Source organism: Eleutherodactylus coqui, chromosome 6 (assembly GCF_035609145.1).
Source record: "Eleutherodactylus coqui strain aEleCoq1 chromosome 6, aEleCoq1.hap1, whole genome shotgun sequence".
NCBI classification, from domain to species: domain Eukaryota; kingdom Metazoa; phylum Chordata; class Amphibia; order Anura; family Eleutherodactylidae; genus Eleutherodactylus; species Eleutherodactylus coqui.
In genome coordinates this window covers 163,195,965-163,221,166 of record NC_089842.1, presented here as the reverse complement: position 1 = coordinate 163,221,166, position 25,202 = coordinate 163,195,965, and the positions used below count along the sequence as shown (strand labels likewise).

The 25,202-nt window shown below is 47.8% G+C and overlaps 1 protein-coding gene across 1 annotated transcript in view; it reads left to right on the top strand.

Annotated features, from left to right (window-relative positions):
- The window catches only part of LOC136631532 (uncharacterized), a 43,537-nt gene extending 26,806 nt beyond the window's left edge, over window positions 1–16,731 (top strand). The window contains exons 9-10 of the mRNA XM_066605814.1: window positions 15,051–15,175; window positions 16,402–16,731. Of these exons, the coding sequence (XP_066461911.1) occupies window positions 15,051–15,175; window positions 16,402–16,582 (306 nt within the window). The 3' untranslated portion in view covers window positions 16,583–16,731. The remainder of the gene's footprint in view (window positions 1–15,050; window positions 15,176–16,401) is intronic.
- Window positions 16,732–25,202: the final 8,471 nt, after the last annotated feature.

The following is a 25,202-nucleotide window of genomic DNA, read 5'->3' as shown; positions in this document are numbered from 1 at the left end:
AAGAATCAGTGTTTATAAATTCTTCCAATAAGCCCATCCCTGCGAGGACTTCTCCTTGCAGATCCCCGGCACTTGTTTGAAGTCTTGTGTCATTACTTCCTGGATTGGAGGTTCAAAATCCCCGCCTTCAGAAAGCGCTGGCTCTGATTTGTTCTCAAGGACCGCTGCTCAGCCAATCATAGCCAGTGCTCGATTAACCAATCACAGTTATTCAATGTAATATGCAATGGCTGTGATTTCTTCATTAAGTGCTTGCTCTGATTCGCTGAACCACAGCGACCGAGAACCAATCATAGCTAGCGCTTCCTGGAGGCGGGGATTTTGAACCTCCAATTCAGGAAGTGCTGACAGAAGACTTCAAACAAGTGCCGTGGACCTGCGAGAAGAAGTGCGACAGACCTGACAGTGGCTGTTAGGTAATGTATTTTTTAAATGCAGCTAGGGCTTATTTTAGGGCTTTTACAGTAGGATTTCCTACTGTAAACGTTGCATCGCACTGCACAAAAACCACATTTTCATGCGATGAGATGCAATGCATAGGAAGGCTCCATAGGGAAACATGGCCTGCAAAACCTCACAAATCGCGGCAATATTTAACAACCAACAATTTTTTTCTCGCAATGTATCAACCTACAAAACATTGCTAATGTGAAGGAACCCATTAGAAAACATGGGCTTCACATACATGCGATTTGTAGCGCTGTTGCATTACAAGAAAATCTGCGATTTTGTCATCTATGTGAAACCGGTCTAAGGGCTTATTTAGACGACCGCATATCGGCTCGGTTTTCATGCCGAGCCGATATACGGTGTCCTTGTCTGCAGGAGGGGGGAAGGATGGAAGAGCCAGGAGCAGGAACTGAGCTCCCGCCCCTTCCCCGCCCCTGGACACTATCTGCAAGGGGAGGGGCGGGGATAAGCGGTGAGACTTAGCTCCGCCCCAGTCTCGCCCCCTCCTATTGCAAATAGTGGCAAGGGGTGGAGAGGGGGCGGGAGCTCAGTTCCTGCTCCTGGCTCTTCCATCCTCCCCCCCCCTGCGGACAAGGACACCGTATATCGGCTCGGCGTGAAAACCGAGCCGATATACGCTTGTCTAAATAAGCCCTTAAGGAGGGATTGCTGATTGAAAGTAACAGGTGAGCACAGCAGGTTGAGGGACATCATGGAGTGTTATTATAATGCTAATATCTTTATTTTTACAGAAGTTGGTAACATTTATTCACCACCGGCTTGTTGTCCTGTTCATTCAGTCATTTTTCAAATGCTCAAAAAAATTATCTCGCCAAAATGCAGGACACATATTTTCAAATGGAAGCAAAAAACTGCAGGATTTTTTTTCAGATACGGTAAGTACCAAACAGTATGTTTAAAAACAGACACCTACCACAGAGGGCCTTGTGCAAGAATAGGCTCCTTGATTTACAGCTGTTAGGGCGCCCACCCACTGGCGATTTTTTTCCCTGCAGGGGTCTATGGGACTTGTAATGTTAAAATCGCGATCGCGCAAAATCGCGATTTCGCGGTAAATTGCGATTTTGCGCGATCGCGATTTTAACATTACAAGTCCCATAGACCCCTGCAGAGAAAAAAATGCTGTGAATTTCGCAGGGAAAAAAATCGCCAGTGGGTGGGCGCCCTTAGTTTGGTATATTCGTACCTGAGCTCACCTGACATTAACATTTTTGTGAAGTTACAGCAGCTCATGTGATGGACCACATTTATGGTATCTCAATAGATTACCTGATGGAAACATAATTCTGAAGTCACAGCAGGTCATCTGACTAAAACTCACTTATGATGTCACAGTATAGTACTTGATGAAAACATAATTGTGATGTTAAAATAGCTTATTTGCGTGAATCAAACTTGTGACATCATAGTAGCTTACCCAACTAATTCCCACTTGTGATGTCATAGCAGTAACTTGAGGGAAATCCACTTGCCGTTACACTAGCTTATATGATTGAAATAGTTGTGATGTCATAGCAGCTTACCTGACTGAAACTCACTTGTGAAGTGACTGTAGCTAACTAGGCTGAAGCTACAGCTGCATTAACCCACAGAAGATAGTCTTTGCTGGATATGCAACAAACCTCCATCTATACAGTGTGAGGGCTATAAAGTTTCCCCCCACTTACTTCCCACTCTACTAGGTAGTGATGCACATGACCACACTCTGACTCCCGTCCGGATGTATTGGTGTCATAGAGTTTTATCACCAACACAGAAGGGGGTTCTTTACTGTAAGAGCAGTGAGACTGTGAAACTCTCTGCCTGAGGCTGCATTCAGACAAACGTATATCGGCTCGGTTTTCACGCCGAACCGATATACGTTGTCCTCGTGTGCAGGGGGGGAGGATGGAAGAGCCAGGAGCAGAAACTGAGCTCCCACCCCCTCTCTGCCTCCTCTCCGCCCCTCTGCACTATTTGCAATGGGGAGAGGCGGGCTGGGGGTGGGACTAATTCGCAAACCTTAGCCCCGCCCCTGACCCGCCTCTCCCCATTGCAAATAGTGCAGAGGGGCGGAGAGGAGGCACAGAAGGGGCGGGAGCTCGGTTCCTGCTCCTGGCTCTTTCATCCTCCCCCCCCCCCCGGCACACGAGTACAACGTACATCGGCTCAGTGTGAAAACCGAGCCGATATACGTTCGTCTGAATGCAGCCTGAGGATGTGGTGATGGCAAAATCCATTGAGGAGTTTAAGAGGGGACTAGACATCTTTTTAGTGCGCTATGATATTACAGTATAATGAAAACAAAGATCTGGTACCGTGTTAGCCAGTAGAGCAAAATGTGATTGTTCTCAGCAAGAGAAACGACGTAATCTTGTAGATATGATACCTTTTAATGGCTAACAGTGCCTAGACAAAAAAAGTTTGTTTTCTGTTTTGCAGAACTCCTTTTAAGTGCGAACCAATCACATCCATATCTGTGCCTTGTCATAAGTATGTATGTTATAAGTGTGTACAAATATGCATGCCTCTTCAGATCCAATCCATTTAAGCCGGAAGAAGTACCCTGCGTTGGTACGAAAGCTCGCTATTATAACATCATGTATTTTTGTTAGCCATTAAAAGGTATCATATCTACAAGATTACGTCGTTTCTCTTGCTGAGAACAATCACATGATATTACAGGATATAGACATTAGATGACCAGCATTGATGACATTAGGAACTCAAACGTTGATCTAGGGATTATTCTGACTGCCATATGGAGTCGAGAAGGAATTTTTTTTCCCCAAATGAGCTCAATTGGCTTGTTGTTTTTCTTTTTGCCTTCCTCTGGACCAACGGGGAGGAAGGGGGATGGGTTGAAAGAAGCTGAACTAGATGGACATTATCTTCATTCAGCCTAACATACTATGTTACTATAACCTTCTAGGCAAGGTCATTGTACTCCTTTCTCAACAATAGCACGAAAGAGCTGTATTTGTGATTTTTATCTTTCCCATCTATAACCTTCTAGGCAAGGTCATTGCACTCCTTTCTCAACAATAGCATAAAAGAGTTCACTGGCTGCCAGCGGTATCTGTTAGTGTATTTACGATAGGTAGGGCTATTACACTCTTTGCTATTAGTATAGAGAGCTCAGTTGTTAGTAGCTGAAAGCATTTCCTTCTATTTAAAACAGTCTCTTTGACAGGACCTGGTTGTCCACTATCTGCCTTTATAATGGCACAAACAACTGACTGGTTACCAGTGACACTTGCTAGCGGATTTCTGATACTTTTGTGCTACTAGTAGAGATGAGCAAGCGTACTCGTCCGAGCTTGATGCTCGTTCGAGTATTAGGGTGTTCAATATGCTCGTTACTCGACACGAGCACCACGCGATGTTCGAGTTACTTTCACTTTCATCTCTGAGACATTTGCGCGCTTTTCTGGCCAATAGAAACACATGGAAGGCATTACAACTTCCTCCTGCGACGTTCAAGCCCTATACCACCCCTCTGCAGTGAGTGGCTGGCGAGATCAGGTGTCACCCGAGTATATAAATCTGCCCCGCCCACGGCTCGCCACAGATGCATGGTGACAGAGATCAGGAATAGTGCCGTCTTGCTGTAGCTGCTATAGGGAGAGTGTTAGGTCTTATTTTAGTCTTCAAGAACCCCAACGGTCCTTCTTAGGGCCACATCTGACCGTGTGCAGTACTGTTGAGGCTGCTTTTAGCAGTGTTGCACAATTTTGTTTTTTTTTAATATCGGGCGTGCAGAGCATTGTGTCCGCAGTCTGCAGTCATTGTACAGAGTATAGGGGAAGTACTGGTGAGGCAGGAAAAGAGGGAAAGGTGAAAGAGATATACTGTCTATATAGGCAGTGGGCTTTTTCAAAAAAATTGGGGAAAAATACTATCTTTGGGCTGCCTGTGACCATCTTCAGTGTACTGCGTGTCTGTTGGAGGTAGTAGTCCTAATTAATATGCAGCTAAGCGTTACAGCAGGCTTGCGCAAAATTGTTTCCTGGCTCTGCTGTGCCCGTTACATCACCGCCGTCATAGCGCCAGAGGGAAACAGTATACAATATATACGCTGCATACAGTATCTGTCTGGTGTTTCAGCTCACCATTTAAAAAAATTGAAGCAAAATACTTAAGGCCTACCACTGCCCTTTGGCCACTTGACTGCTTCTGCGCTGTGAATTCCACTAGCTCAGTCCTATGCACCTACGTCTCACTGCAGGCGTGCGCAAAATTGTTTCCTGGCTCTGCTGTGCCCGTTACATCACCGCCGTCATAGCGCCAGAGGGAAACAGTATACAATAGATACGCTGCATACAGTATCTGTCTGGTGTTTCAGCTCACCATTTAAAAAAATTGAAGCAAAATACTTAAGGCCTACCACTGCCCTTTGGCCACTTGACTGCTTCTGCGCTGTGAATTCCACTAGCTCAGTCCTACGCACCTACGTCTCACTACAGGCATGCGCAAAATTGTTTCCTGGCTCTGCTGTGCATTCCGTAAGCATAGTCAGCCTCCAACCACAGACCAATAAGCGGCACATTTAATTACAGCGTTCTGTTTCTGCTCTACTCGTAATACACCATGCTGAGGGGTAGGGGTAGGCCTAGAGGACGTGGACGCGGGCGAGGACGCGGAGGCCCAAGTCAGAGTGTGGGCACAGGCTGAGCTCCTGATCCAGGTGTTTCGCAGCCGACTGCTGCGGCATTAGGAGAGAGGCAAGTTTCAGGGGTCCCCAGATTCATCTCACAATTAATGGGTCCACGCGGTAGACCTTTATTAGAAGCTGAGCAGTGTGAGCAGGTCCTGTCGTGGATTGCAGAAAGTGCATCCAGCAATCTATTGACCACCCAGTCTTCGACGCCGTCCACAGCTGCAACTCTGAATCCTCTGGCTGCTGCTCCTCCTTCCTCCCAGCCTCCTCACTCCATTACAATGACACATTCTGAGGAGCAGGCAGATTCCCAGGAACTGTTCCCGGGCCCCTGCCCAGATTGGGCAGCAATGGTTCCTCTCCCACCAGAGGAGTTTATCGTGACCGATGCCCAACCTTTGGAAAGTTCCCGGGGTCCGGGGGATGAGGCTGGGGACATCCGGCAACTGTCTCAGGAGCTTTCAGTGGGTGAGGAGGACGATGAGGATGAGACACAGTTGTCTATCAGTGAGGTAGTAGTAAGGGCAGTAAGTCCGAGGGAGGAGCGCACAGAGGATTCGGAGGAAGAGCAGCTGGACGAAGAGGTGACTGACCCCACCTGGTTTGCTAAGCTTACTGAGGACAGGTCTTCAGAGGGGGAGGCAAGTGCAGCAGCAGGGCAGGTTGGAAGGGGCAGTGCGGTGGCCAGGGGTAGAGGCAGGGCCAGACCGAATAATCCACCAACTGTTTCCCAAAGCGCCCCCTCGCGCCATGCCACCCTGCAGAGGCCGAGGTGCTCAAAGGTGTGGCAGTTTTTCACTGAGAGTGCAGACGACCGACGAACTGTGGTGTGCAAGGTTTGTCGTGCCAAGATCAGCCGGGGAGCCACCATCACCACCCTCACCACCACCAGCATGCGCAGGCATATGATGGCCAAGCACCCCACAAGGTGGGACGAAGGCCGTTCACCGCCTCCGGTTTGCACCACTGCCTCCCCCCCTGTGCCCCAACCTGCCACTGAGATCCAACCCCCCTCTCAGGACACAGGCACGACTGTCTCCCAGCCTGCACCCACACCCTCACCTCCGCTGTCCTCGGCCCCATCCAGCAATGTCTCTCAGCGCAGCGTCCAGCCGTCGATAGCGCAACTGTTTGAGCGCAAGCGCAAGTACGCCGCTACGCACCCGCACGCTCAAGCGTTAAACGTGCACATAGCCAAATTGATCAGCCTGGAGATGCTGCCGTATAGGCATGTGGAAACGGAGGCTTTCAAAAACATGATGGCGGCGGCGGCCCCGCGCTACTCGGTTCCAAGTCGCCACTACTTTTGCCGATGTGCCGTTCCAGCCCTGCGCGGCCACGTCTCTCGCAACATTGTACGCGCCCTCACCAACGCGGTTACTGCCAAGGTCCACTTAACAACGGACACGTGGACAAGCACAGGTGAGCAGGGCCACTATATCTCCCTGACGGCACATTGGGTGAATTTAGTGGAGGCTGGGACCAAGTCAGAGCCTGGGACCGCTCACGTCCTACCCACCCCCAGAATTGCGGGCCCCAGCTCGGTGCTAGTATCTGCGGCAGTGTATGCTTCCTCCACTGAACCACCCTCCTCCTCCTCCTCCTACGCAACCTCTGTCTCGCAATCAAGATGTGTCAGCAGCAGCACGTCGCCAGCAGTCGGTGTCGCGCGGTGTGGCAGCACAGCGGTGGGCAAGCGTCAGCAGGCCGTGCTGAAACTACTCAGCTTAGGAGAGAAGAGGCACATGGCCCACGAACTGCTGCAGGGTCTGAAAGAGCAGACCGACCGCTGGCTTTCGCCGCTGAGCCTCCAACCGGGCATGGTCGTGTGTGACAACGGCCGTAACCTGGTGGCCCACGTCTTTAATTTGATGGTTCAGCGGTTTCTGAAAAGCTACCTACACTTGTCAGACCAGCTCGGAAAGGTGCGCCGACTCTGCGCACATTTCCGCAAGTCCCACACGGACGCGGCCACCCTGCGCACCCTGCAACATCGGTTTCATCTGCCAGTGCACCGACTGCTGTGCGACGTGCCCACACGGTGGAACTCTACGCTCCACATGTTGGCCAGGCTCTATGAGCAGTGTAGAGCTATAGTGGAATACCAACTCCAACATGGGTGGCGTAGTGGGAGTCAGCCTCCTCAATTCTTTACAGAAGAGTGGGCCTGGTTGGCAGACATCTGCCAGGTCCTTGGAAACTTTGAGGAGTCTACCCAGATGGTGAGCGGCGATGCTGCAATCATTAGCGTCACCATTCCTCTGCTATGCCTCTTGAGAAGTTCCCTGCAAAGCATAAAGGCAGACGCTTTGCGCTCGGAAATAGAGGCGGGGGAAGACAGTATGTCGCTGGATAGTCAGAGCACCCTCATGTCTATATCTCAGCGCGTTGAGGAGGAGGAGGGGGAGGAGCATGAGGAGGAGGGGGAAGAGACAGCTTGGCCCACTGCTGAGGGTACCCATGCTGCTTGCCTGTCATCCTTTCAGCGTGTATGGCCTGAGGAGGAGGAGGAGGAGGAGGATCCTGAAAGTGATCTTCCTAGTGAGGACAGCCATGTGTTGCGTACAGGTACCCTGGCACACATGGCGGACTTCATGTTAGGATGCCTTTCTTGTGACCCTCGCGTTACATGCATTCTGGCCACTACGGATTACTGGGTGTACACACTGCTCGACCCACGGTATAAGGAGAACCTTTCCACTCTCATACCCGAAGAGGAAAGGGGTTCGAGAGTGATGCTATACCACAGGACCCTGGCGGACAAACTGATGGTAAAATTCCCATCTGACAGCGCTAGTGGCAGAAGGTGCAGTTCCGAGGGCCAGGTAGCAGGGAAGGTGCGGAGATCAGGCAGCATGTACAGCGCAGGCAGGGGAACACTCTCCAAGGCCTTTGCCAGCTTTATGGCTCCCCAGCAAGACTGTGTCACCACTCCCCAGTCAAGGCTGAGTCGGCGGGAGCACTGTAAAAGGATGGTGAGGGAGTACGTAGCCGATTGCACGACTGTCCTCTGTGACGCCTCTGCTCCCTACAACTACTGGGTGTCGAAGCTGGACACGTGGCCTGAACTCGCGCTGTATGCCCTGGAGGTGCTTGCTTGTCCTGCGGCTAGCGTCTTGTCAGAGAGGGTGTTTAGGGCGGCTGGGGGAATCATCACGGATAAGCGTACCCGCCTGTCAACGGACAGTGCCGACAGGCTTACACTCATAAAGATGAACAAAGCCTGGATTTCCCCAGACTTCTCTTCTCCACCAGCGGACAGCAGCGGTACCTAAACAATACGTAGGTGGCACCCGCGGATGGAAGCATCGTTCTCTATCACCATAAAAAACGGGAACCTTTTAGCTTCATCAATCTGTGTATTATATTCATCCTCCTCCTGCTGCTTCTTCTCCGGAAACCTCACGTAATAACGCCGAACGGGCAATTTTTCTTAGGCCCACAAGGCTCAGTCATATGACTTTTGTAAACAATGTTTATACGTTTCAATTCTCATTAAAGCGTTGAAACTTGCACCTGAACCAATTTTTATTTTAACTGGGCTGCCTCCAGGCCTAGTTACAAATTAAGCCACATTAACCAAAGCGAGTAATGGGTTTCACCTGCCCTCTTGGTTGGGCATGGGCAATTTTTCTGAGGTACATTAGTACTGTTGGTACACCAATTTTTTTGGGCCCTCGCCTACAGTGTAATCCTAGTCATTTTTATGGGCTTCGCCTGCACTCATGCTACAGCAAGGTGTGTGGGGTTGGCCCACACTTTTGCTACATAAATGTAACTGGGGCCTTGTCTATACTGCAACTACTGAAATGTGAAAGAGACTGTTATCTCCCTATACTGCTGCAACGGGAGTGTTACTGTGGCCTGTCTTGACTGCTACTACTACTGAAATGGAACTAATACTGTGCTCCCCCTATACTGCTGCTTCGGAATTGTTACTGGGGCCTGTCTGGACTGCTACTACTACTGAAATGGAACTAATACTGTGCTCCCCCTATAATGCTGCTAGTGATATGTTACGGGGGCCTGTCCCTAATGCTACCGCTGAAATGTTACTAATTCTGGGCTCTGCCTATACCGCTGCTAATGCTATGTCACTGGGGTGTGGAAACGGAGGCTTCCCAAAGACATGATGGTGGCGAGGCCATTTCCCACCAACGCGGTTGCTGTTAAGGTGCATATAACCACGGACATGTGGAGAGGACACGTAGTGCCTCAAAAATATCCCCCTCCTCCTCCAACAATGAAAACATTCTTGCCAAATACCTTTGCATTGGTCCGTCTGGTGGCAGTCCAAGAATTTTACCTTTACCGACACAACAAGAGAGCCCCCCCACCATCCCCCCGCCACGGCCCACTTAATCCTGCCACATTCCGAAAACCAACTAAATAAAACCACGCTACTAGGTCCGCAGTCGCCACCACATTCCCACCAACGCTGTTACTGTTAAGGTACATATTACCACTCTGACTGGGGCATGCACTGTGGGCCGAAGCACACCTGTATTCTATGTGACGTTAGCTCTGCTGAGCAGGGCACTGCAATGGGATACATTTATGTACCGCCGGTGGGTTCCAGGGAGCCACCCATGCTGTGGGTCCACAGGGACTTCACATTAGGGATTTGTACCTGCCAGTGTCTATGTATTAAAAATCCCGGTCAGACTGGGGCATGCAGTGTGGGCCGAAGACCACCTGCATTTAATCGGACGTTACCTCAGCTGTGATGGGCAATGCAATGGGATATATTTATGTACCGCCGGTGGCTTCCTGGGACCCACCCATGCTGTCGGTCCACACGGAGTTGTAATTGCATGTGTCTACTTATAAAGAACCCCAGTCTGACTGGGGCATGCAGTGTGGGCCGAAGCCCACCTGCATTTAATCTGACGTTAGCTCTGCTGTCCAGGGCACTGCAATGGGATTTGTTTATGTACCGCCGGTGGGTTCCAGGGAGCCACCCATGCTGTGGGTGCACACGGAATTCCCATTGCGGAGTTGTACCTGCCTGTGACTATTTATAAAAAAACCCTGTCTGACTGGGGCATGCAGACCCCTTGACAGAATGAATAGTGTGTGGCACATGGGTTCCCCATTGCTATGCCCACGTGTGCAGCTCCTGATGGAGGTGGCACAGGATTGGATTTCTCATTGCTTCTGTACAGCATTGTGGGTCATTGCCCTGCACCTTTCAAAGAGGGTCGCTGCCTGGCCCTGCCAACCCTCTGCAGTGTGTGCTTCTGGTTCCTCCTCATGGCAGACGCACTTATAAATAGAAATGAGGGTGGTGTGGCTATGAGGCCAGCGTGTGGCATGAGGGCAGCTGAAGGCTGCGCAAGGACACTTTGGTGTGCGCTGTGGACACTGGGTCGTGCGCGGGGGGGGGGGGGGCATGTAAGCCAGGAGAAGTGGCAGCGGAGTGTCATGCAGGCAGTGATTGTGCTTTGTAGGAGGTAGTGTGGTGCTTAGCTAAGGTATGCCTTGCTAATGAGGGTTTTTCAGAAGTAAAAATTGTTGGGGGGGGGGGCCCACTCTTGCCGCTATTGTGGCTTAATAGTGGGACCTGGGAACCTGAAATGCAGCCCAACATGTAGCCCCTCGCCTGCCCTATCCGTTTCTGTGTCGTTTCCAGCACTTTCTTGGGTTTTGCACTTTCTTGGGATCCATGAGGGGAGGTGAAGATACTCACCCCCGGTCCTCTGCGATGTCCCGATGTCCCGGGACCCGAAATCCCCGTCTGCGCATGCGCGCCCGATGATTGACATCGGGCGTGTGCACAGAGGGGCTCGAGCCCCGGGAAATTCAAAATTGCTCTGCTCCTGGCTGCCATGTGTAGCCAAGAGCAGAGGGATGTCACTGGGGACATGATCACTGTCATCCAATGGATGACAGTGATCATGTAAAGTAAAAAAAAAAGTGCAAAAAGTAAAAAAAAATAAATAAAAATAAATTTAAAAAAAAAGTGCAAAAAGTAAAAAAAAAGTTTTAAAAAGTTAAAAAAAGCTTGCGTTTCATCTCCCCCCGCGGATCATATCCGTGAGGGAGGATGAAATGACGTACATAAGGCCTGCGGATTTATCCGCGGACCTCAACCCAGCTTCTGCGCACGCGCCCGTCGCCAATGTGGCAGGCGCATGCGCAAAAGCCGTGGTTTTTTAAAATCTCCCTGCTCCTGGCTACAAAACTTAGCCGAGAGCCTGGAGATTTCACGGAGGGCCGCGGTGATCGGTTCCTGATCACGTGTTTGCCGTTATCCAAAGAATAATGGCGATCACGTAAAAGTTGAAAAAAGGTGAAGCTTCATCTCCCCTCACTGATGCGATCGGTGAGAGGAGATAAAACTTTTTACTGGAGGCCTCCATATTTGCACCCCGACGCAATCTTCTTCCGTGAACTTTCCCGTATTCTGCGCATGCGACCGCTGGCAAAACACCGCACACATGCGCAGGAGTCGGGGAGCCCAGGAAACTTAATATCTCCTTGCTCCCAACGATCAATGGTTGCCGAGAGCCTGGAGCAGTGACGGGTGGCCTCGTTGAGCGGTCCCCGGTCACGTGAAAAAATGGTAGCGATCTACCTTTGGTCGGTCTCAAATGACCGGATAGGAATTACGGATTCCGCATGCGTTTGATTAGCGGTAATACGCAGATGAATCGCATTGGATTACACAATTCCGCTCACATTAGCGGGTTGGAATTGCGTAATCCACTCGCAGAAAAGAGAACGCAGCAGGTTCTATTTTACCGCGGATATCCGCAACATAGAGCCCATTGTGCTCCATGGTCGTGGATATACCCGCCGCCCACACGCAACTACATTGTGTACGGGCTGCGGGTACCCGCGTCATCGCTAAGCGACGGTGCGGGAAATACAAACAAAAAAAAAAAAAGTGTACTGCGCATGACCGCCCGTGTAAGTACGCAGTTATGCGCAGTACATTACGCGGCCGTACGCAGGGTCACAGCCGGGCTCACAGCCGGGATCCACCTACGGCTGCGTGAGCCGGCGTTATTCAGACCGCTACCTGTAATATGTAATTTACAAGAAGCCCCGGGAACGCTCGCCTTCCTGCAGTTCCAGGAGCAGCTTGTTGAGCGCCTTCTGTGTGAGACCGCCGCACCTCATCAAGCTTACGGAGACTCACGGAACACCACTTTTTACACCCCATCCCCGCCACTGAGGTCAAAAAATGACTCCCAAAAAGCATGAGAGGAGGGGAGATACCCGGTTTTATTGCCCCATGTACCCATCCCAACCAGCCTCCATAATTACCCGTCTTTGGAAATACTACACAGTTCACATTATTACTTTTATCTAAGATTTGGGGAACGCCGAAAAGGGCGTGGGGGGGGGGGGAATTTTAGGGAGTCAATTTTTAATCCGTACAAATGAGCAATGGGGCCTGGAATTTATTCAGTTATGCCCTGCAATCCAACGGGTGTTCCCTCCATTACAGGCCTTGCCATGTTTCCTGTAAGTAGATTAGGGCCACAATGGGTATGTTTTTGAACACGGGACAAACGGGGGGATCCATTTTGAGGTGAATGTCTTCATTCCTATGTATACTGTACAAAAAAAAACAGTTTTTAAATTGATACAACTGCCAAAAAAATGAAAATCGTAATTTTTTCCTTCTGCTTTGCTTAGATTTATTCAAATACTGTGGGGTCAAAATACGCAGTACACCCCTAGATGAATTCGTTAAGGGGTCTAGTTTTTAAAATGGGGATATTTGTGGGGGTCTTTATAGATTTGGACGCTCAATGACTCTATAAGTGGGCAATGGGGCCTGGAATTTATTCCGTTGTACCCTAAAATCCAACGGGTGCTCCTTCCATTATAGGCCTAGCCATGCGTCCTTTAAGTAGATTAGGGCCACAAGGGGTATGGTTCTGAACACGGGACAAACAGGGGTATCCATTTTGGGGTGAAAGTCTTCATTCCTATGTGTGCTGTACAAAAAAAACAGTTTTTAAATTGATACAACTGCCAAAAAAATGAAAATTGTAATTTTTTTCCTACTGCTTTGCTTAGATTTATTCAAAAATTGTAGGGTAAAAATACACAGTACACCCCTAGATAAATTCGTTAGGGGGTCTAGTTTTCAAAATGGGATCATTTGTGGGGGTTCTCTGTCGTTTTGGCCGCTCAAGGGCTCTACAAGTGTGCAATGGGGTCTAAATCACCTTCATGCTAAATTTCTGTTCTGAAAGCCACCGACTACTCCTTTCATTTTGGGCCCCGTTGTGCATCCAGACAAAAGATTAGGGCCACAATGGGTATGTCTCTGAACACGGGACAAACAGGGGTATCCACTTTGGGGTGCAAGTCTTCATTCATGTGTGTGCTGTACCAAAAAAGCAGTTTTTAAAACGACAGAATTGCCAAAAAAACGAAAATCACAATTTTTTCCTTTTGCTTTGCTTCAATTCATTCAAAAACTGTGGGCTCAAAATGGGCAGTACACCCCTAGATAAATTCATTAAGGGGTCTAGTTTTCAAAATGGGGTCACTTGTGGGGGTTCTCTTTGATTTTGGCCGCTCAAGAGCTCTACAAAAGTGCTATGGGCCTAAAACTCCTTCAAGGAAAATCTATGTTCTTAAAGCCACCGACTACTCCTTTCGTTTTGGGCCCCATTGTGCATCCAGACATAAGATTAGGGCCACAATGGGTATGTCTCTGAACACGGGAGAAACAGGGGTATCCATTTTGGGATGAAAGGCTTCATTCATGCGTGTGCTGTACAAAAAAAGCTGTTTTTAAAATGACAGAATTGACAAAAAAATGAAAATCACAATTTTTTCCTTTTGCTTGGCTTGAATTCATTCAAAAACTGTGGGGTCAAAATGGTCAGTACACCCCTAGATAAATTCGTTAAGGGGTCTAGTTTTCAAAATCGGGTCACTTGTGGGGGTTCTCTTTGGTTTTGGCCACTCAAGAGCTCTACAAAAGTGCTATGGGGCCTAAAACGCCTTCAAGCAAAATTTATGTTCTGAAAGACACCGACTACTCCTTTCATTTTGGCTCCCGTTATGCATCCAGACATAAGATTAGGGCCACAATGGGTATGTTTCTGAACACGGGAGAAACGGGGGTATCCATTTTGGTGTGTAAATCCTCATTTTCATGGGCTCTATAGGAAAAAAATATGTCTTTAAAATGACATATTTGCAAAAATATGAAATTTTATTTTTTGTCCCCTAAATTGAACTAATTCCTGAAAAGAACTGGTGGGGTCAAAATACTCATGACACCCCTCAGTGAATACACTAAGGGGTGTAGTTTTTAAAATTGGGTCATTTGTGGGTGTATCTATTATTCTGACACTTATGAGCCTCTGCAAACTTGGCTTGGTGCAGGAAAACAAAGTGCTCCTCAAAATGCTGAAAAGTAATGTTAAATTTGTACGTCCTCTAAATGGTTAAAAAAAACACAAAAGTTTTTCAAGTGTGCATTCAGAATAAAGTAAACAGATGGAAATACATATCTTATCAAAAATTTGTACAGTATGTTTGGACATATTTGAGATATTACGGTTGAAAATGTGAAAAAAAAGACAATTTTTTCAAAATTTTTCCAATATTGGTACTTTTAATAAATATACACAAATTATATCGGTCTCTTTTTACAATCTAAATGAAGTACAACATGTGGCGAAAAAACAATGTCAGAATCACTGGGATATGTAAAGCCTTTACGGAGTTATGCCACGTTGAACGACGCATGTCAGATTTCCAAAATTTGGCTCCGTCACTAAGGCGCAAACAGGCTTCGTCACTAAGGGGTTAATACTAATAGACTTTTTTCTGCTCCGGTGAAACCTAGATTTTTACAGAATGTTACAACTCGCTGATATCAAAAAGATCTCTTCAAAATAATAATAATAATAATAATAATATGCAAATGCATGTGGTTTAAAATAATTTTTCTGTTCTGAAGCTTTCAGATGATTATCTCCTGCCTAGTAATCCATTTGATTTCATATCAGAAATACTGACTGCTAATGACTATGAATCTCTACGTACAACAACGGTCTTCTTTATTGATAAACATCAGGACGTAAGGTGAGTCCTCGTTATAACTGAGCTCTAATTTGTTCTTCATTTGTGGCCCACTTGACACATTATTAGGGTCTCAAATGCTGTCCTTAAAAGAGTTATCGCAACAGGACAACCCTTTTCCACGTGTCCTATTAGGAACTAATATAGCGGCCATTGTGGCTGGCACTGATATGGAGGCCTTGAAATTGCATTAAGGCCACTTTCACGCGGCCAAGAAAATCATGTGAGATTTCTGCATTGCGAGACACACAAAATTTTGTACAACTATGAGCGCTATTCTTTTGAATGGAGTCATATATATGAGCGAAAAAATTGCAGCGTGTCCTATATTTTCGCATTCCTCAGAATGCATTGCCCATTGTTTTTAATGGGACAGGAAAACACATTGCACAGCGTGCCGGTGCGATGTGAGGTTTCCCATTGAAAACAGTGGGAAGCACTTGCCGATCCTGAGGTTCTTAGTTGGAGGATTGCTACCTTATCTTAGAAAATCGCACATCGGCAAGCACAATATTGGGCCAAGTTTCATTACCTGATTTCGCGCTTAACTGTGTGTAGATAGCCTTAGGCTAGTATTCTTATGAGGGAACTATGCACAGCAGAAGTATCGCGTGATTACGCGTCATCGCCCACTGCCAGCTGCGTCATTGCCCACCGCCAGTGCGTCATGCGCTGCATTGCACATGCGCACCAGCTTGGCGGACGGGACTCACGCGGCGGATCTGAACAGGTGAGTATGGTGTCTTTGGGGGTGCGCCGTGTGAGACTCTGCTGCGAAATTCTGCTGCGGGTCTCTCGCAGGCTTCCATTGAAGTCTATGGAAGCCGTCTGGATCCGCGATACACCCGCAGCTGAATTTCTGCTCTGCCGCGGGAGAGCAGGAGTTAAAAAAGAGTGCACGGCGCATGCCGAGCACATCCGCCGGGCAGAAGGAAAGAAGATCCAGCCGTAACGGACGGGAACCCGCAGCATCCGGACAGGTAAGTAAAGTCAATTTTCAGGCCTCATGTCCACGGGAAAGGAGGGTCCCGCTGCGGGATTCTGCATGGAGAATCCGCGGTGGGCCTGAATTTCCTAGTGGACATGAGGCCTAACAGTACAAGCCATGTGGAGGGGATTTCAGGACAACGGAGCCTTCGCCACAGATATAAAAGCAGCCTAATTTGTTATACATCACTGTTTTTGTATCATTTAGTCATTGATTACATCGACTTTACTGTATTTAACAGGGAAGAACATCTTAATGCCATCTTGAATATTAGAGGGAACCTCAGCAATAATGAAAAGGAAGATCTTTTATATTACATACGCAACAGAGAGATGGACCGCGACCAAAGCAAACTGTGTTTCTTTGAAAGTGTTCAGGTGGACAGCCGTAAACTGAAGTTTTTCATGTGCTGTCCATGTTAATCTATCTGAAATGTGAATCGGTCTACTGAATGTATAAATTATTTTATATTTAATGTAAATTAAACCTGAGTGCACTATGTACAGATCTAGAAATATTGGAATGGCTCAACAGACGGCTGTGAAAAATAAAACTTATTTTGTTGCTTTTTTATCTGTCTAATTTGTGTGAATTTCAGAAACATGTCGTCATACTTAAATGGTCACTAATTGTTCAAGCAACTTATGCTTATATGATAGCCGGTGTCATAACTTGCAAAAGTGCAATTTACTTTATTTACTGAAAATTATGTGTTTGTGCTGAAAAATGGTATAGTCCAAAAAACTGTATACACATTTCAACATGAAAAATATCTTTACTAAGGGTGATTTCACATCTGTGTTGGGGATTCCGCTTTCCAGCTCAATTTGGGGAGCAGCAAATGGGAATCCCTGCTGCCGAACGGCTCTGCCTCTGGATGGAACCGAACAATGCTGGACAGACCCCATTGACTATTATGGGGTCCGTCCGCTTTCCACCCAGCTGCCCGGCTTTTGGATGCAGCTCTTTTTCTTCTGGTATTTTAAGCCGGATCTGTGATTGAATCTCTGGCTGGAGGTTCCGATGCAGATGGGATAGATTAATAGATTGACATAGACAATAAACGATAGTTGTAAAGGCCTATTTACACGGAGCGATGATCGCTCAAAAACCACTCAAATGACAGTGAGCTCCTATCTGCATTCAGCTCCTTTGTTCTCTGACAGGTTAAATAGCTGAAAAAATGCTATCAGCAGTATCCGCAGAGAACTCAGCCTGTGGTCTCAATAAGACTGCATGATGATTTCTAGGCTGGATTGAATTTAACGATCAACTAGCATTGCACGAAAAGTGCACGATGGGCGCACGTTTAAACGCAACGATTATCACTCAAACGATCGCTTTTGAGCGATCATTGCTCCGTGTAAATGGGCCTTAATTCACATTTGACTTCTGCAATCACATAAGCAGGGTTTCCAACTGTCCAGAAATTCCTGGACAGTTCGTAAAAATGGGACACTTTTTCCAGTGTTCGTGAAAAAAAAATAGATGAGTCTGTGATTATTTTTTGAGGCTGTTGATACTTGAGCAGGTCATTATGACTGTAGTTTTACAGGTCACAGTAAATGCTAGTAATGAGTTCATATCAGCATCTATGTATGTATTATCTCACAGGCACCATATCTACAAGACAACTTTTATAAGACAGTGGGCTTACTTAGATACAGCAGTTTAACCTAGGATACCTTAAAATTAGAGATGAGCGAGCATGTTCTTTTAAGCCTGCTACTCGAGCGAGTAGCAGTCTTTTCAAGTAACTGTGTACTCACCGCAACAGCATGCGGGGGGCGGCGGGGAGTACACAGTTACTCGAAAAGACTGCTACTCGCTCCAGTAGCAGGCTTAAACAAGCATGCTCGCTCATCTCTACTTAAAATAATGCAGTCACCATTTAGTAGTCGGACACCAGCTCTACACAGTGATAGAGATTGCATTGCATTTAGTCCTGTTTCACACGGATGACAAAATCACGTGATTTTCTCACGATGCGACAGTGCTACAAATCGCATGTATGTGAAGCCCATGCTTTCCTATGCGTTTATTCACATTACCTGTATTTTGTAGCATGCAACATTGTGAGACAAAAAAATTGTGACTTTCTAGAGATGCCCGCGACTTGCGATGTTTTGCAGCCCATGTTTCTCTATGGAGCCTTCCTCTCTGTTGCATCGCATCACACGAAAGTGTGTCTTTCGTGCGGTGTGATACAACTTTTACAGTAGGAAATACTACTGTGAAAGCCCTAAACTAAGCCCTAGCTGCATTTAAAAAAAAGAATACATCACCTCTCAGGCGCTGTCGACTCCGGGGCATCTTGCCTGAAGCTATGACAGGCTTGCTTGAAGTCTTCTGCCATCCCTTCCTGGATTGGAGTTTGAAAATCCCTGCCTCCAAGAAGCGCTGGCTGTGATTGGCTGAACCGATCAGAGCCAGCACTCGATGAACCATTTACAGCCATTGCAAGATCACAAGTGCACCATTAGGGCTGGTGATTGTGCCTTTTTATGTTTTATCTGCTCTATGGGATTTTCCCTCAAATGGGATTCTTTGCTTAGATGGTTCTTGTAGTTTAGGTAGTTAGTATAACCTCTATCTAACTAGCTATCTTTGGTGTGATTGTACACCCACCAGGCAACTAATAGCACCTCTGTGGTTTGGTTACCACCCTCCTTAGACCTCATGTCCACTGGGAAAATCAGGCCAGCCGTGGATTTTTCATGCAGAATCCCGCAGCGGGTCCCTTCTTTCCCGCGGACATGAGGCCTAAAAATAAGAATTTACTTACCTGACCGAACGCTGCGGATCTGCCTTCCGTTGCGGCCGGATCTTCTTTCTTCGGCCTGGCAGATGTGCTCGCTACGCCAGCAGTGTGCTGCGCGCATGCGCCGTGCACTCTTTTCTTTTTTAAACTCCTGCTCTCCCGCGCTCCCGCGCTGGAGAGCACGAATTCAGCTGTGGGTGTGCCGCGGATTCGGATGCCTTCCATAGGCTGCAATAGAAACCTGCGGGAGCCATCCCCGCGGGAGACCCGCACTAAAATGGAGCATGCTGCGGGTGTTTTCCCGCACACGCTATCCGCACCTCAAGGGAAAATGACATCTGCAGGTATTTAATTACGTGTCTCCAATGCATCCCTATGGGGCGCGGATCACGCGTGCGGGTGACCCACTGTGGATCTGTCCCCATTGACATGAGGCCTTAATCTATATCCTGCATATAGCTGTGGAACGATTGATGCAAATTTTCATTATGCTCCTGTTGGTCCGACTAAACAAAGGTGGGTAAACGCATTGAGCCCCCTTTTTCCATCAGTTTGTGAGCTTATTTTAGCTCAAACCTATATCGTATACTCTTACAGGCTTCTGTTGTAGTCTATGTGATGACATCATGCATTAATGCTATTTATGCATCCTGACAACCCTCTAGGCCAGTGATAGCGAACCCTTTAAAGACAGAGTGCCCAAACTGCAACCCAAAACCCACTTACTTAACGAAAGTGCCAACACGTCAGGAGGCAGGGCTTATTACCATGTATGATTTTTACCTCCATCGTTATAAAAAGGACAGGGTCATTTCAAAATAGACAGCATGCAGATTTTGACTGCTTTATGGATGTTGAAATGCTGCCACAGAAATTTCCCTCGAAGACATTCTGCAGCATTTCTTCCACATGTAAACATATTTCAGTGGTAATAGTGACACCCCACATCGGCCCCCAGTAGTAATAGTGACCCCCCCACAGTGGCCCCAGCGGTAACAAATACCCCCCATGGCGGCCCCAGCGGTAGCAGTGACCCCCACGGAGGCCTCAGTGTTAATAGTGACCCCCCCCCCACGGCGGCCCCAGCGATAATAGTGACCCCCACAGCAGCCCCCAGTAGTAATAGTGACATCCCACAGAAAGCCCCAGTGGTAATAGGGACATCCCACAGCAGGCCCCAGTGGTAATAGGGACATCCCACAGCGGGCCCCAGTAGTAATAGTGACATCCCACAGCCGTCCCAGTAGAAATAGTGATATCACACAGCAGCCCCAGTAGAAATAGTGACATCCCACAGCAGCCCAGTAGTAATAGTGATATCCAACAGCGGCCCCCAGTAATAATATGGACATCCCACAGCAACCCCTATTAATAACAGTGACATCCCACAGCAGCCCAGTAGTAATAGTGACATTCCACAGTGGTTACAGTAGTAATAGTGTCACCCCACAGTGGCCACAGTAGTAATAGTGACATCCCACAGCGGCCCCAGTAGTAATAGTGACATCCCACAGTGGCCCCCAGTAGTAATAATGACATCCCACAGCAGCCCCCAGTAGAAATAGTGACATCCCACAGCGACCCCTCACTAGTAATAGGGACATCCCACAGTGGCCCCCAGTAGTAATAGTGACACTCTGCAGCCCAGTAGTAATAGTGACACCCCACAGCAGCCCGGTAGTAATAGTGACACCCCACAGCAGCCCAGTAGTAATAGTGACACCACACAGCAGCCCAGTAGTAATAGTGACATCCCACAGCAGCCCAGTAGTAATAGTAGCATCCCACAGCAGCCCCCAATAGTAATAGTGACATCCCACAGCGGCTCAGTAGTAATAGTGATACCCACAGCGGCCCCCAGTAGTAATAATGACACCCCACAGCGGCCCTAGTAGTAATAGTAACATCCCACAGCGGCCCCCAGTAGTAATAGTGACATCCCACAGCGGCTCCCAGTAGAAATAGTGACATCCTACAGCGACCCCTCACTAGTAATAGTGACATCCCAGTGTGGCCCCCAGTAGTAATAGTGACATTCTACAGTGGCCACAGTAGTAATAGTGACACCCCACAGTGGCCCTAGTAGTAATAGTGACATCCCACAGTGGCTACAGTAGTAATAGTGACATCCCACAGCGGTTACAGTAGTAATAGTGACACCCCACAGTGGCCACAGTAGTAATAGTGGCATCCCACAGTGGCCCCCATTAGTAATAATGACATCTCACAGCAGCCCCCAGTAGTAATAGTGACACCCTGCAGCAGCCCAGTAGTAATAGTGACACCCCACAGCAGCCCGGTAATAATAGTGACATCCCACAGCAGCCCAGTAGTAATAGTGACACCCCACAGCAGCCCAGTAGTAATAGTGACATCCCACAGCAGCCCAGTAGTAATAGTGACATCCCACAGCAGCTCAGTAGTAATAGTGATACCCACAGCGGCCCCCAGTAGTAATAATGACACCCCACAGCGGCCCTAATAGTAATAGTAACATCCCACAGCGGCCCCCAGTAGTAATAGTGACATCCCACAGTGGCCCCCAGTAGTAATAGTGACATTCTACAGTGGCCACAGTAGTAATAGTGACACCCCACAGTGGCCCTAGTAGTAATAGTGACATCCTACAATGGACTCCAGTAGTAATAGTGACATCCCACAGTGGCTACAGTAGTAATAGTGACATCCCACAGCGGTTACAGTAGTAATAGTGACACCCCACAGTGACCACAGTAGTAATAGTGACATCCCCCAGCGGCCCCCAGTAGTAATTGTGACATCCCACAGTGGCCACAGTAGTAATAGTGACATCCCACACAGTGGCCACAGTAGTAATAGTGACACCCCACAGTGGCCCTAGTAGTAATAGTGACATCCTACAATGGACCCCAGTAGTAATAGTGACAACCCACAGTGGCCACAGTAGTAATAGTGACATCCCACAGTGGCCACAGTAATAATAGTGACATCCCACACAGTGGCGTAGCAAGCTGGGTACGACCAGTGCGGGACACCCCAGGTGCTATCAGTGAGGGGGTGACAGCTCAGCTAGTAAGCTGTGGTCCTGGCAGTGGGTGGAGGAGCTTCTATTGGAGCTGCTGCAGGAGAACCAGTGCCTGCTGGCCACCTTGTCTGCTCTCTACCCGGTGCCACGTGTGACTGACTGCCGCAGAGGAGCTTTCCCATACAGCCCAGTCTGCCAGAAGCTCCTCACAGAGCCTGCATGGCCCCCTAGCGCCAGTTAACCCTCCTCCTGAAGTCCTGACATAAGGAAACAGAGAGACCTGCAGAGTTGGCAGCTTCCAAGACCTGTGGTGATGTCACCTCATGTCATACCCTGTGTGGGAGGAGTCAGGGATCACATGACCATGGGGGAGATCAGTAAATGTAGGACTCAACTGTGTTCTGTGTGTGTGTGCTGGACCTCTGGGGGTCAGGATGGATGGATGGAGTGAGTGAGTGGAGCTGTGGGGGTCAGGATGGATGAATGGAGTGACTGGTTAAGTGCAGCTGTGTGTGTGATGTGTGGGGATCAGGATGGATGTAGCGGAGCTGTGTGTGTGATGTGTGGGGAACAGGATGGATGTAGCAGAGCTGTGTATGTGATGTGTGGGGATCAGGATGAATGTAGCAGAGCTGTGTGTGTGATAAGTGGGGATCAGGATGGATGTAGTAGAGCTGTGTGTGTGATGTCTAGGGGTCAGGATGGATGTAGCTGAGCTGTGTGTGATGTCTGGGGATTAGGATGGATGTAGCGGAGCTGTGTGTGTGATGTCTGGGGATCGGGATGGATGTAGTGAAGCTGTGTGTGTGATGTGTGGGGGTCAGGATGGATGTCCGGCCAGCCCTGCAGTGACAGTTTCGAGAGCAGAGGAGCAGTAAATGCGGAACAAGGTTTGTACCATGTACTGCATGTAATCTTGTATGTTTAGGTGGTATACATTATACCAGCTGTACATATGATTATGTACAGGACATATCCAGGTTACATCAGCATCACTACATACAGGGAATGTATAACTGCTATATATAGTGATATGGAGTATGCTGGGGTAACCTGGGTATCTCTTGTATATAATTATATATGTACTACTGGTATAAGCTAGACATCCCTGTATATAGTGATATAGAGCATGCTTGTATAACCTGGTATATCACTATATATAGCAGCTATACGTACATAATATACAGGAGATACCCAGGTTACATCAGCATCACTATATACAAGTGATGTATATCCGCTATATATAGTGATATGGAGTATGCTGGGGTAACCTGGGTTTCTCCTATGTATAATTATATATATACTACTGGTATAAGTTAGACATCCCGTGTATATAGTACATGCTGGTTTAACCTGGTATATCACTATATACAGCAGTTCTACATAATGGTAGCAGGCATGGGCAGAAATTCAGCGGAATTTTTGCCTGTGTGCATTTGGCCTAAGTATTGTTATTTAGTCTGCAGCCTGACTATAAGTAGCAGAAACCACTTGGCTGACAGCAATTTTTGAAGCAATTGAATGGCAGCGACAGATGTTATACAAAAAAGTGAAAACTTTTTTTACTATGTCATGGCCACATCTTAATTCCTGCTTCCCTAGGTCCTGTTCACAGTTGTCTAGTGACAGACACAGGCCTGAAAGTAACATTCAGAAGAGGATTAAATGTCAGTACAAAGGCCAAAACATTCAGTGACCAACTGCCTACAACAGGCTTCTGTATAGGTTTCCCAGCTGCAGCATGGCGAGCTGTACAACACATCACTGTCATCACCATAGAGGAGGGCAGGGTTTAGTAAACTCCTGCAGTCACCATCTAGACATGAGCCTGTGTGGTCCTCCACCGCAGCATGCAGCCTGCAGGACCAAGCAGGATGTCAGGACCATCCGGATTCAGTGACAAAGTGGGGACCGATGGAGACCCCCTGAGCAAGAGAAAGAGCGAGGTCTGAAACCGGCGCTCCGAGAATTCCAATGATAATCCAGTCCTGCAGGTATCAGGGCATATGTATCCAGTTATGTCATTTATTGACTCACAGATCCAAATAATATTGCCACATACAGCTCCAATCTACAGAGCGGCTTCCGGATTTGTTATTTTATATAACATGTAGAGATGAGCGAGCGTACTCGTCTGAGCTTGATACTCGTTCGAGTATTAGGGTGTTCGAGATACTTGTTATTCGAGACGAGCACCACGCGTTACTCGAGTCAATTACATTTACTTCCCTGAAATGTTAGTGCCATTTTCTGGCCAATAGACATGCAGGGAAGGCATTACAACTTTCTCCAGTGAGGTTCCAACCCTATCCCACCCCCCCTGCAGTGAGTGGCTGGCGAGATCAGGTGACCGCCGAGTATTTAAATCTTTCCCGCCCGCTGCTCGCCTCAGACACACGCTGGCAGAGATTAGGGAGGGTGCTGCTGCTATAGTTAGAGTGTTGGCGTCTTCAAGAGCCCCAACGGTCCTTCTTAGGGCCACATCTCACTGTGTGCATTAGTGTTGTGGCTGCTGGGAGCAGTTTTGCGCATTTTTTTTTTTTATATTGGACATGCAGGCTATAGCGTTTTCAGGCTGCAGTCTGTACTACATAGTATAGGGGCAGTATTGGTCAGGCAGGGACAGTAGGTAGTGTACAAGAACCCCAACGGTCCTTCTTAGGGACACATCTTACCGTGTGAATTACTGTTGTGGCTGCTAGGAGCAGTTTTGCACCAATTTTTGTTTTTCATCTTGGGCTCTGCAGACTATTGCCTTCTCAGTCTGCAGCCAATTATACATAGTATAGGGGCAGTATTGGTGAGGCAGGGACAGTGCTACTGTAGAATCCTGTCAACAAGTACCCCAAAAAAGCACCTGTTTAGGGCTATCTGTGACCGTGTGCATTTAACTCCGTGGCTGCTGGCAGTTGTAGTACCTCACTATTGCACAGCTAGGCCTGCTTGCAGGCTTCTGTATTATTTTTTTCCTGGCTGCAGTTTGCGTTACATAAGCGCTGTCTCACTCCAACTGCACACCAGTAATTCAAAAATTTTTTACACCGCTGTGTGTCTGCTGTCAACTACACACACGGCGACAGCCCCCGATAGAGGGAAACTCAGATAGACGCAATATAGCCTGCATTGCATTGCCCAAAAATAAAAAAAAATTAAAAATACTTCTTACGGCTAGCTGTGACTCTCTGCATTTCACTGCGTGGCTGCTGTGAGGTCAGGTGTATCAGTATTGCAAATTGCACAGCTAGGTGTGCTTGCAGGCTTCCGAATTATTTTTTTC